Source organism: Aethina tumida, chromosome 5 (genome assembly GCF_024364675.1).
Source record: "Aethina tumida isolate Nest 87 chromosome 5, icAetTumi1.1, whole genome shotgun sequence".
Taxonomy (NCBI): domain Eukaryota; kingdom Metazoa; phylum Arthropoda; class Insecta; order Coleoptera; family Nitidulidae; genus Aethina; species Aethina tumida.
The window spans coordinates 21255051-21267924 of record NC_065439.1 but is presented as its reverse complement, the minus strand read 5'-3'; the positions used below and the strand labels follow the sequence as shown (position 1 = coordinate 21267924).

Sequence of the window (12874 nt, the reverse complement as noted above, 5' to 3'; positions counted from 1 at the left end):
TCCTTTAACAATTCAGAACGTGGGTATAATTATTACACAATTAAATAATGCAGAAACAATTAATTACGTTTTGCACATCTTAAAATATTTTGATATAAAAGATTCTGACTTTGGAGTGGTGGCCATAATTATAGAAACTTTTTAGAAATATACTAAAAATATAAGCTGAACTACTTGAATGGGATCGAATGTTTCTTTTTTCTCATATTAATGTGCCTACTATACAATTAGTCAATCTAATTTTGTTCTTTTAAAAAATTGCACTTTTTACTTTATGTTCCTTCATTTCTCCCTGTGAATTTAAAGAGATTATTTACTAGCAGACCTAGAGAAACAAGAAGAGATGTCTAAGAGTTTACAGCTAAATAAGTCAATCGTTTCAAGTGGTAGCTACAAAAAAATTATCTGACTTTGAAAAACTTCAAAGAAAATCGATAACTGAACATTTATACAAAGTGTTAATGTTGAATTAAATGATAATAATAATAATTAACAGTTAAAAAGTTTCTATATTTATGTCCAGCCCAATTCAGAAAAAAATATGTAATATTTTATAGAATAAGAATGTAGTAGTTTTAATAATACTGAATAAAACAACAATAGTAAATTAATATTATTTGAATAGTTCGCATTAAATAAAAGAGTTATGGCAAAAATATTTTATAGTTTATAGTTTTTAAGTTGCTGTAAAAATGACCACTACTGTATATTCTTCATATATTAAATTAACTGTAAAATTCTGAAGAAGATTTTTCGGTTGGTTAATTTTGAAGGTTCTTAGAATTCCTTTTCTTCCTGAAGAGATATGTATCCTTAATAGACATAAATGTATGTCCCTTAGGCGTTTCTCTAAGCCAGGTGTTTCTCAAGTCGAAGGAAACGACCATACTAAACAAATATTTAGTTAATTTTAATGTTCACATAAAATAAAAATAAATGGAAAGAAAATAACTGTTTTGTTTAGCAGTATTAGTACTTCATTATTACGTAATCAGTGATATTTAAGTGTTTACTAACGTTAATTTATTATAGACAAAGGCATTATAATTGTTGAATTTTATACATCCTAATTTTATACTTGATTAAAACGCATATGCGAATCTAAACTACCTTGAAAAATTGCATAAACGTAATTATGAGATATGTACTGCAGTTAATTAAAGGAATATAATTATTTATTTATTCATAATTAAATGCTGAACTTGAAACTTTATTTTTAACGCTGGAATAAGAAAAAATAAGTAAACTTAAATCTTTTTTAGTGCAACATATTTAGTACGTAGTATTTTTCATTACTGTTCCTTATTCCTTATTCCTCATACTCATATCCATATTTACTGATAAAATAGAACGCGGACGACTTTGAGAAAGTACGCTTCATTTGGCTTAGTTCCTGCAACTACAACATCCTAGCAAGAAAGCAGACTTAAACTATGGTCCATATTAATTTTATAAGGAAAGCAATTTGTATCCGCAATTATTTAAATACATTCAAGGAATATAATGAAGCAATTAATGGATCCTAATCCAATATTTTCACCGAGAGGCCGCCTAATGAGCACATTTTGATTAATTATGTGACCGAGCCCTAGGCACTACAAAAGTAACTGTTTAATTTGTATATGGGATTTAGTACCGTTAATTGAATATTTTCTGTTGACGGATGGTGTCGTCAGATATTGGCAGGGCATATATTAACCGCTTATGGTTTTTCTTCGTAGAGATCGGGTCGATAAAAATGCAAATGTTTGAAATGAGTTCGAACATTTTGAAATTCATAATCCAACATTCCTCTTAAATTTCAAATAAGCTACAAGTTTCATATTTCTCTCTTTCTAGCGTCGCACACCTCTTAACAGTTCTTCGAATCCATTTCAAAATTACACGTACGAGGAGAACATTAACAAAATCTGGGATTTCATTCATTCAGTCGCCCACATAATAAAATGACTTTCTTCGTCGGTGCTGAAACAGTTTATCTTAAAAAATCACGGGTGAAAACGTTTATTAAACTCGGAACGAAAGTCGACGAATAAATGGACCTGTATTTAAATTTCTTCGGGCACACCCAAATACTTTTGTGCGAGAACATACTTTATCCGGCATTAAAAAGTAAATGTTCCGTGACCAATTGACGATTTTTTTGCCCGTGAAATTAATCGGCAAGTGGAGTAACCGAATATCAGACTACATATTATGTTATATAAGGTTTTATTAGATGAGTTGGTCAAACAAAAGATAATCTATAATTAGTTGAATGCAGTACTTAAGCCTGTTTTTCAACGGTTTCTTTTTATTATTAGTGTAATCAATTAAATTTAATCTAAAAATAAAATTTACAAATTAAATTCGTAAAACCTCATATCTTGGAATATAATTGTGATAAGAGTTATCATGGTTTTTTATTACTAAATTAGTGTTAAAAATATATATAAAGAGTGATTAAATTTATTATAAAATATATACATTTTTATGGTTTTAGATTGATTGTACTGATTGTAGTGAATTATAACATTTATTCACAAAAAGCTTAAATTAAGATCAAAAATCGAAGTTATCGAATTGGATTAATTATTTAAAAATAGATCTTAGTAATTTTTCTCACAATTCTAAATAACGTTAACTTCGAATGAACATTTTTCAATTATTAATATTTTACAATTAAATTAACAGGAATATAATAGCTGTGATCAGTGAGTATTCAGAAATAAGCATAACTGTACTTAATTTATTAAATCAATTTCAAGATTCAATTTTATCTATAATATAAATAACACCTTAAAGGCATTTTAATTATATCACATTTCTAAAACAGTTTTTAGTAGGTTTTCCTGTTATTTAAAGTTACTTTCACATAATACTTTTTATTGAAGTTTAATCTGTTTTGCCAATAATAATATGGTTCATGACAAAAAATAATTAATTGACTGTCTACTTTATACTGTGTGTAGAAGTTACTCTCACGGTAAGTTAATTGATCCTATTGAAATGTAATTAAATGTGTAATTTATTTAATGCGGTTTAATTTTGTCTTACATAGTCTCAAAATATTTTCCCTACAATCAAGATTTTTTAATAATAAAATTCTGAAAGTAATATTTTTGTTGATAATTACTTAATGTCATTTTTTCCGGCTTGAGTTAAAATAATTATCTTCGTTTACAAAATTGTATTAATTTTCTTACTTAAGTTAAGATAATCATCTTATCTTTTTAATTTTATAGTTATAATTAGATATAAGACAACATTACGATAAGAAGTTATGGCTGCACCTTCATCTCCAAACTATTAATTTTGCTAGACATCAACGATCTAACGGCAAATTAAAGGAAAAGCTTCGTCCACCTAAATTCGGTCCAGATCGAACCGATTCCAGAATGTAGGTGTCTAACATCTACTAACTTGCTAAATGTGTCATGCGTAGTGTACTCAAGATAAGCCGTACACACCATGGAACGCTCCCTCTTTCATCTCGCGCCCAGGAATCTTTGTCTGTCCACAATCGTATTCTGATGTGACTCGTTCGTCCAGTGAGTCAGTCAGTCGTTGCAGTACGCTTCGCATAGCAGGACACGATCACGACTTTCACCGCCCTCCACCTTGTGTTCGCGGTCTTTTGTTTACGACCATCAGCAGCGGGTACGTGAGGCGAAAATTCGCAAGTGCACATCCGACTGAAGTGACGTTTTTTTTTTTGTTGTGCTGGTACTGCAGTCCAGTGACACAGTTTTGGAGTTGATGTTTTGCAGGAGACCAGACCAATGTTCCTGGTACGTTCGTTTTAATTGGCGGCCGTTTATTTATTAGTGTTATTATCGGTTACCTTTATGGTGTGATTGTTGTTTTTGCTGCGGCATAATGGTCGGTGTGGTGCTTGTTGTGATGTTAGAGCCGTTGTTGCATATTATTAACGACCATAATTAAGGTTTCAAAATTGCAAAGAATATTAAGGAGACAATTTTTAAAGCCTTCTTTGAATCTATTACGTTGTTTCAAAGTTCAAACAAAAGACAAAGACAAAATTGATTTATTATTTTACAAAACTATTTCAAACATTCTTCATTTTATATACAATTAGTGTTTGGGTCTATTTTGAAGAACTTTACAAGAAAACAAAATCATAATTTTTCTTAATAATATTCTTAAGTTCTTAATTGTGTATTCGTGAATCATCGTTGTCAATAATAAAATTGATATGCAAAACAATGGAACTGCATTGTAATTCAACTATTGTATTTCAAAATTTAATTAAACCTTTTCTATTCAAGATTGCGATAATATTTACTGATATAATATAAAAAATTGATTAATATTGTTATGGTTTTAGATAATTAACATCTGGGGGTATATAAATATTTATTTGTTGATGTACATATTATAATTATTTTAATTTTACATTACTTTCCTTAATTAAGACCAATGAATTAATACTAGCTACTGGAAAAAGTAATTAACATTTTTGCTTCATGTTTTATTTAATTATATTTAACATTTTCTATTAATCTGTGTATATAGTATTGGCCATTTTTATAGCAACTTTTTAAAATGTTAATTTTAATCATAATTCTTTTGTTTAATGTGAGTGAACTGTAAAATTATATTAATTTTCTATTGCTATTTTATATATTATTATAAAAACTTTTATTCTATAAAATATTACATAATTTTAAGGTAGACATAAATTTAACAACTTTAATTTTAATTATTAACCCTGTAATATTTAATTCAACATTAATACTTTGTATAACATCCCTTTTGTTTTATAATATATAGGTACTAGTACCCAATTCAAGTAGTGAAGCTCATATTTTTTAATATATTTTAATAAGTTACTAAGCTTTTAAAGCTTTTTTATTTTCTTTTTTACTATGCCATTTATTTTTTTCTTATATCGTGTTTAAAACATTTTTTGGAGTAAAAGTGATTGGAGAAGTGCTGGAAGCGACTTTGGTTATATTAATTGAAATGTGAAAATAATATTGATGATGAGCAACGTTAAGATACTGAAACCAGTAGCATGTTTAAATTAAACAATATCTCATGTAAAATAATCTATATATTTATAAATATTCCAGTTATTAAACTGTTCTAAACCAACCATTATAAAGAAGCATTATGCAATTTTATCAAAAAGATGAACAGAAGGATTCCACGTAAATTAAGGAAGAATAACACAATTAGACGTTTGGCAATTACTAGTTGTCTCGTTGCACGCAATGCAAATGAGCCTTTCAAAAATGTGCTGATTAGGACAATTCTCATAGGTATGGACCCGGGATGTTTCTCTTATGGCATAAACGTTGGGAAAAAAATTTTCATAATTTTGTTGAGTTATTTTAAAGAATTGTGTCAACTTAAAATTAGACGTTAAAAGCCTAAAATACTTTTTCATGTACCTGATAAATTGTAAATTTCCTGGCGACCTCAATCGTTCAATATTACTTTTTTTATGTACAATAAACACACAATATGTACTCAAAATAACGTAATACATCTTTATGGCTTGTCAACGTCCAGGTGTTTACTGTACATAATTCACCTATTATACTCTATTATACAACAATTTACTTATTAAATCACACCAGCAATAAAAATACGCATTGCACCCAACAATGCATAAAATAATAAGAGCCAAACTGGAATGTGTAGAAAATATCCATAGTAATGAATTAGAAATCAATCAATGTGTGCGTATTGTTCCATATACGGACCGCGACAGGTTGAATAAAACGAATACTACACATAATTGCATTTGTCCGATATCGGAATATTTTGCAACCGGGCTAAAATCGGAATTGCTAATCTCTTTTACGGACAAGAAACCTGTTTTGTGTGCCGCGCTGCGAAAAAAAACCGTTTTCTTGTTTGTAAATATGAAGTCCCTTCACTTCACCATTGTTTCACCTCCAATATATATATATATATACTTTTTTTTAATTCAGTTCGTGTCACAAGACACTTATTATTATCATTAATATTCATGTTATTGTGATGAAACTGCATAAAATATGGGACTACAAAACGTGTTTTTAATCGTAAAAATGCGTTTACAGGTTGATATGGGAAATTGCGGCGATAATCCTGCAAACGGTGCATAAAGTGGCAGAACTGTTCTCAGGTTTTAACGATAAAATAATACGGCATTAATCATTTTATAAACACAAACTTGTTATTATTAATTTCTTTTATACTTGTATGAACATTGTAAACTCATAAATTATTATAGAACACGATAATTTTAAAAGAAATTTATTTAACCAATGTTCGATGTCACATGCTTGTGGTCATTTTATAGCAATGTTTACATTTTTACGTATAAACACTTAATTGAATCATTGCTTATTATTATCTTTTGTTAAGTAATTTAATAAAAAAAATCATGATTTTATTACATTTGAGATAAACTATATTTTAATTGTGTTACTCATTTTTGTCAACATGAATTTACCATGAATTGATAACTTTTTTATTACACGTGTTTAAATCATCTCTCCGTTACTACTTCATGGAATTGATAACATAAAATTGATTCCAACTAGTCTGTAAATCTAAAGTTAAGTTGGATTAGAATTAAATAAAAGAATTTGATCATAATTGTACATTAAGGATAACGTTCTATTGACATAATCTTATCAATATCTTTAAATAAGATTTCAAATTACAAACTACAGTTATTTTTTATAAGAAGTAAGCATTCTTACTTTGTAATTCATAACCTAACTTATTAGTTCCGTTATCAGAACATTAAGGATAATGCTCTATTTACATAATCTTATCCATATTTTTAAACAAGATTTCAAATTGTCTATTATCGTTTTTTTACGAAAACTAAGAATAATCGATGTAATTCACAATATAACTTATTACTCCCGTTTTCAGAACATTAAGGGAATGCTCTATTGACATAATCTTATCAATATATTTAAACAAGATTTCAAATTCCCCATTTCAGTTATTTTTATCGAAAACTTAAAAAATTCTCATAACCTAACTTATTAATTCCATTGTCAAAACATTCAGGATAATGTTCTATTGACGTAACCTTATCAGTATCTCTCAACAAGATTTCAAATTCTCCATTACCGTTATTTTTTACGAAAACTTTAAGAATATTCGATGTAATTCATAATCTAACTTATTACTCCCGTTATCAGAACATTAAGGATAATGTTCTATTGACATAATCTTATCAATATCTTTAAACAAGATTTCAAATTCCCCATTTCAGTTATTTTTATCGAAAACTTAAAAAATTCTCATAACCTAACTTATTAATTCCATTGTCAGAACATTCAGGATAATGTTCTATTGACGTAACCTTATCACTATCTCTCAACAAGATTTCAAATTCTCCATTACCGTTATATTTTACGAATACTTTGTGAACGTTCAGTAAAAATACTCCCAATAAATTCCACCCACACCTACATACGAAAGAATGCCCAAATGGTCTATTTTTATGCAATATTATTTAACATTTACGAAATAGCATGAAGATGTTTGAAAGGTCAATGTTTGTACGTTGTAGTAATTATTTGTTTGGTTTCTGAAACGCATTTTCCTAAAAATACATTTTTATAATATCATCAAGGTAATACGTGACTTGTGCGATTGCTAAAATAAACACAGACTACACAATCTGATATGTACCAAATTCTTTAAGTACACAAGAAAAATTTTGTAATAATCGATACTGTTCCGAGAGATAAATGCTTAGAAAGCTACGTGTGTATTAAATATTATGAAATACAAGTCCGAACAAGTGCTTATTGTAACGGTACTCTTCATTAAAAGTAAAAGTAGGCACGTCAAAAAAAAATTCTAAAGAACGTGTGTCGATAAATAATCGTATTGGATCTCTCACATGTGTATTGTTTAGAGGTTAATGGACTAATAATTGATTTTTTTTTCGTTTTTATTATAGAAAATTTGTGTCACTTTTTAAAAGTATTGTCTGCCAACCATTTCTAGAAATTTGCAGAGAAAGTCTTTGGAAGGATGGTATTTACACTCCTCTAAGAAAATTGTTTGCACATTTAAATATTTCGGTGTTAATGGCTTTAGTTTCACAAAAATACAACTTCTAATATCCGCCAGTAAACCAATTAATCAATAAAAAACCGAAAGTTTCCTAGAAGCAATTTACATTCATATTTAATTTATATTAGTGTAAATAGTTAGTAATGGATGTTTTTATCTAAATCCACCGGCAGTCATCATCACAAATACCATTTCCTTTTCCCTGCATATCTAATTTTAACCACTTTTTTTGTGACGGTGGAACAATACACCAGCAATTAAAATTCTAGCTCCGCTTCCGAGTTAAAAGCGTATTGTGTTTAACATTTTACCCACATAGATTAGAAATATGGCGTTGGGTTCCGTTTCCATTTTAAGCCGGCTGCAATAAGATACGTGTAAATATTAATCAGGATGAACGCAAACCAGTCGATACAATAATTAAGTAACGTGTTGCTTATACAAAGAGCCGTTGAAGTGCAGTTAAATAAAAACCAGATGGTGGTTAATAAAAAGGCAAATGTATTTTGGTGTGACTATTATGTAATCAATGGGTCCAGTTAGTCATACATCTGTTTCTAATTCTATGATTTACGATCAGCAGCAGACAAATTAGAAGTAAAATTAGACGGGGCAACAGTTTGGTTTTATGGGGAGGTTATAAAAATCGAAATCTATTCTCACGTATTCCAAACAAATTATTACCTTGTTGCGCTGCATACAAAAACATTAAACACAGTGATTTGGACAATTACGTGACTTATGTGAACAATGACTTGAGTTGAATATTTTTACTATTACGTGTAGATGAGGAGAACATGCATTAAAGACGCTCGAACAACAATATGATATTATCTTTCATAAATAATTGATATTTCGTGATAAACTCCAGTCATGAATGGGAAAATACCAAGAAAATATCACACCATTCAGGATTACCTAAATATTATGTTACTACTATCAATTTTTTTTATTAATAAGAACTGATAAACCAAAATTTCCCCAGTAAAATCAATATAAAAATAATATTATTCGTTATCATTGTTGCTTATTAATGTTTGGTTTTCAGAATGATAGAGAACAACGACAAAAAATGAGCAACATATCGACCAGTCGAATCTCACCGTCCACCAAACTAAATGGAGTGTCCAACATTCCAAAAAGGTCGTTGGTGCGACAGACATCCACTCCAGCTTTCCAGTCAAAGATCCCAGTCAACAATCCAGAAGCTCACAAGTGGAGGAACAAATTCGAGGATTGTGACTTAAAGAGAAAAACACTTTTATCCGAAAAAGAAAAACGTAAGTAATCTGTCCCATTCTAAATATTAAACGGTCTGTGCAAATTTCCAGATCGTTGGCCTCTCAGCTCTGTGGAATTTGAGTGGCAAACAATTAAAGATGTTACTTAATTAAAAGAGTCTCTTAGTGGATTCTTAAGTGCCACGAATAATTCATACGTTCCCATCTAATTATAACTGCTGTAAAAATACTTCAATCGTTATAAGAACAGCTAGCACAAAACTTGTAATCGTACACTTAGTCATTATTGTTATTAAGAAAGGCATTAACAAAATTTTATTTTTATAATAATAGCTATTATTAACATTGCATAAATTTCAGTTTATTACATAATTTTAATGGCTTACACCAGTGTCGAAGAAAATACTCAATTCTTCTTTAATTAACATATCTGGACATAAATAATTATAGATCAACATTCCTTAAAATACAACAAATACAGCATCAGAAAGTGATTCAATTTGTGATGAGAGTCGGTGTTTCAAACCCCTACAAATAAGTTAATCGTGGGGAAAGTACAATTTACGTGATTACCGGTTCGACTGAACTTTCTGCGGTGACGTTTCCGTTTTTTTCCTCTCACATTCGCGAGTGCAAGTGCAGACAGCTCGCCATCGAGGCATTTTATTTTCATTAACACCATGCCATATCCGGAGAGAACGTTTTACTCACCTGCACACTTTTTAACTGCACGACAACTTAATATTGTTTGAAATCTGTGCGAAATGATCATTTTCTCCCATCTAATGACCCATTTTGTCGTTACAGTTTTGAGGAATTTTAACGACGTGAACAAGAAGTACCTGGACCTGCAAGTCAAACATGAATGTCTTGAAACTGAACTGTTCGAGAAAAATGAAGAACACACCAAACTCACGATGGCCTCCAAAAATTTGTACAAAGAATATGAAATATTGAAGAATCAGTACGAGACGGAAACGAGTGCAATGACAAGGTAAACATATTTTTGTTTAATCAGTATTGGGGTACCAACAATTTTTTGTGTAGGGCCTTAAAAGATGCCTCGCATTGGTACAAAGAAAACAAAGAGCTTAAAAGAAGAACTATACTTTGTGACGAAGATACCGTGGATGAAGGTGTGGACTCTGGAGAGTCGACATCTGATTCGGATATTGAAAATCTTAACAAAACCATCAAACAACTCAGCACCGAAGTTGCCGAACTACAAACAGAAGTTGATTCTCTGAAGGAAAGCGAATTCCAGGCAATCGAGCAAAATTCCAAATTGTCAGAAGTAAGTTTCATATATTGAGTTGGTTTTCTTAATAAACCTCCCTTTGTACTTTTTAGGAATTGGAATGTGAAAAGCAAAAGACCAAAACGTTGCAACAAGAGCTTGAAGAAATGAAGAAAAATAACGAGCAACTACTAAGAGTTTCGGAGATGATGAAGAAAGAACTCCAAGAACTCAAGGAACTTGACGAACAACAAAGAAACGAAGTCTTGGAGCTAAGGTACAACATTCTTATTAACCTTAAAACACTCTCATGACATTTTCATAATTTTACAGACGCGAATCGGAAAATTACAAACGTGAAAGAAACGTATTAGCCCATCAAAGCACGTTACTTTTGCAAGGTCTAAAAGAGGAAAACGGTTCCGAAATGATGCTGCTGGAAGAAGTCGAAGAGCTTAAACGGACTTTGGAGGAGGAAAGGAACAAACATGAAGAAGAACTAAATGCATTGCAAGAAAAATTGGAGACCCAAGACAACTCCCATACTGAAATCTTGGAGGAAAGGTTGAAAATCGTCGAATCTGAACTGGAGGAGGCTGTTACACGAGCTGAAAAGGCGGAAGAAACCATTAAACTTTTGAAGGCACCTCCACTTCCTCCTCCACCTCCACCACCGCCGGTCGTTCCGTCCGAACCACCGGTTGTCCCAATAAGAGTTAAAAGAAGATCCAGGATTAACTTACAGGATCTGGCGGATACTATTGGCGTACATGACAAGGACAAAGACAAAGAAAATGCTGCTGATGCAAAGAAAGGTTCACCACCGGGCGTAAACGAGGATATTATCAACGCCATCAAGCTGGGCAACTTTACTTTGAAGAAAGCGAAAAATAAAGAAGGGAAGAAAGAAAAGGAGAGCACTAAAGCGGTGTCGGAAATTTTAAATATTCTGGGCAGTCTAAGGCGGGCACCGAAAAAAAGGCAGAGCCAGATGTTTGGCGATGTTCAGTTGTAAAATTCTCATTTACTTGTATATACTTAGGTTAAGGTTGACATTTATTGAGTTATTTGTATTTTGCCATATTTTTATACACTTTTGTTTTATAATATACCTTTAACATATTATGGTTTTATTATTTTCCTTTTTTTAAGTATCACATTAAATTTATGTTGATTAAAAAAATGTGTTGAGACACTGCATATGGAATAAATTACTAAAATATTCAAAAATAAACAAATGTTTCAATTTGTCAACATACATACATACATTTTTTAGGTAAAACGATTTGTGACACATTGTAGTGTTTTTATTTTTATTTTTCTATTCCCATTAGTAATTAAATCCCCTTAATTTTAAACTTGATTGAATATAATTGTAATTTGCAATATCCACTCTAGAAGATAAATTCCTACGGGAAGAAGAAAACCCACAGCTGGACGAAGAAATTTTAACACAGTCCACAGATGAGATTATAAGACAAACTCACTGAATTGGCAACGAAACGAAACTTATGAAATGGGAGTTGCGCAGAATTGCCGTCGAAATGGAAAGAATCGAGTGGAAAACAATGGATAACCAAGATAGAATTATCACGAACAAGAAGCCTCCTTATTTAGTCGCTAACGTATTGGAAATATTAGATGTTGATTTGGAGGAAAGCTTCGTTCCGAACCAAATGGTAAGTCAGCAATTATAAAAACTACAACTCGCCAGGGCTACTTCCTTCCTATAATTAATATGATGAATGAAAAGAAATTGAAACCGGGCGATCTGATTGGCGTGAACAACGATACATTCCTAATTGTGGACAAATTGCCTAGAGAATATGATTCCAGGGTCAAAGCTATGGAAGTGGATGAAAAGCCTTCTCAACAATATTCCGACATTGGAGGTTTAGATAAGCAAATAGAAGAGTTAATTGAAGCAGCTGTACTTCCCATCACCCACAAAAATAAGCTTATTAAAACTGGTATACATCCACCAAAAGGATGTTTATTATATGGCCCTCCAGGAACTGGAAAAACTTTATTAGCTAGGGCATGTGCCGCTCAGACAAAATCGACATTCTTGAGTTGGCAGGCCCACAACTGGTGCAAATGTTTATAGAAGATGGGGCCAAGATGATTCGAGATGCATTTGCTTTAGCCAAAGCAAAAGCTCCGTACATTATATTTATCGATGTATTGGATGCCATTGGCACCAAAAGATTTGATTCTCAGAGAGCTGGAGATCGTGAAGTACAACGCATCATGTTGGAATTATTGAGCTAAATGGATGAGCACATCAAATTTGTTTTAATATAAAAAAAACAAAAAACTTAACGTAATCTATGGTAACTACAAACCGAAGTTGATT

General features: G+C 30.9%; 1 protein-coding gene and 1 pseudogene across 1 annotated transcript; both read left to right on the top strand.

Moving 5' to 3' along the window:
* The first annotated feature begins 3525 nt into the window (after positions 1 to 3525).
* LOC109604278 (shootin-1) lies at positions 3526 to 11641 on the top strand. Its single transcript, XM_020020803.2, has 6 exons — positions 3526 to 3770; positions 9089 to 9320; positions 10089 to 10275; positions 10329 to 10575; positions 10632 to 10795; positions 10852 to 11641. Exons 1-6 carry the CDS (start codon positions 3762 to 3764, stop codon positions 11531 to 11533), a joined length of 1521 nt encoding a protein of 506 aa, XP_019876362.1. The 5' UTR covers positions 3526 to 3761; the 3' UTR covers positions 11534 to 11641.
* Positions 11642 to 11897: 256 nt separating this feature from the next.
* LOC109604276 (26S proteasome regulatory subunit 6A-A-like) lies at positions 11898 to 12789 on the top strand (annotated as a pseudogene).
* Positions 12790 to 12874: the final 85 nt, after the last annotated feature.

Coding starts and splice junctions, on each gene's coding strand:
- LOC109604278 (XM_020020803.2), top strand. Junction 10,276..10,328: donor GAAACGAGTGCAATGACAAG/GTAAACATATTT, acceptor TTTTTTGTGTAG/GGCCTTAAAAGATGCCTCGC. Junction 10,796..10,851: donor AACGAAGTCTTGGAGCTAAG/GTACAACATTCT, acceptor ATAATTTTACAG/ACGCGAATCGGAAAATTACA.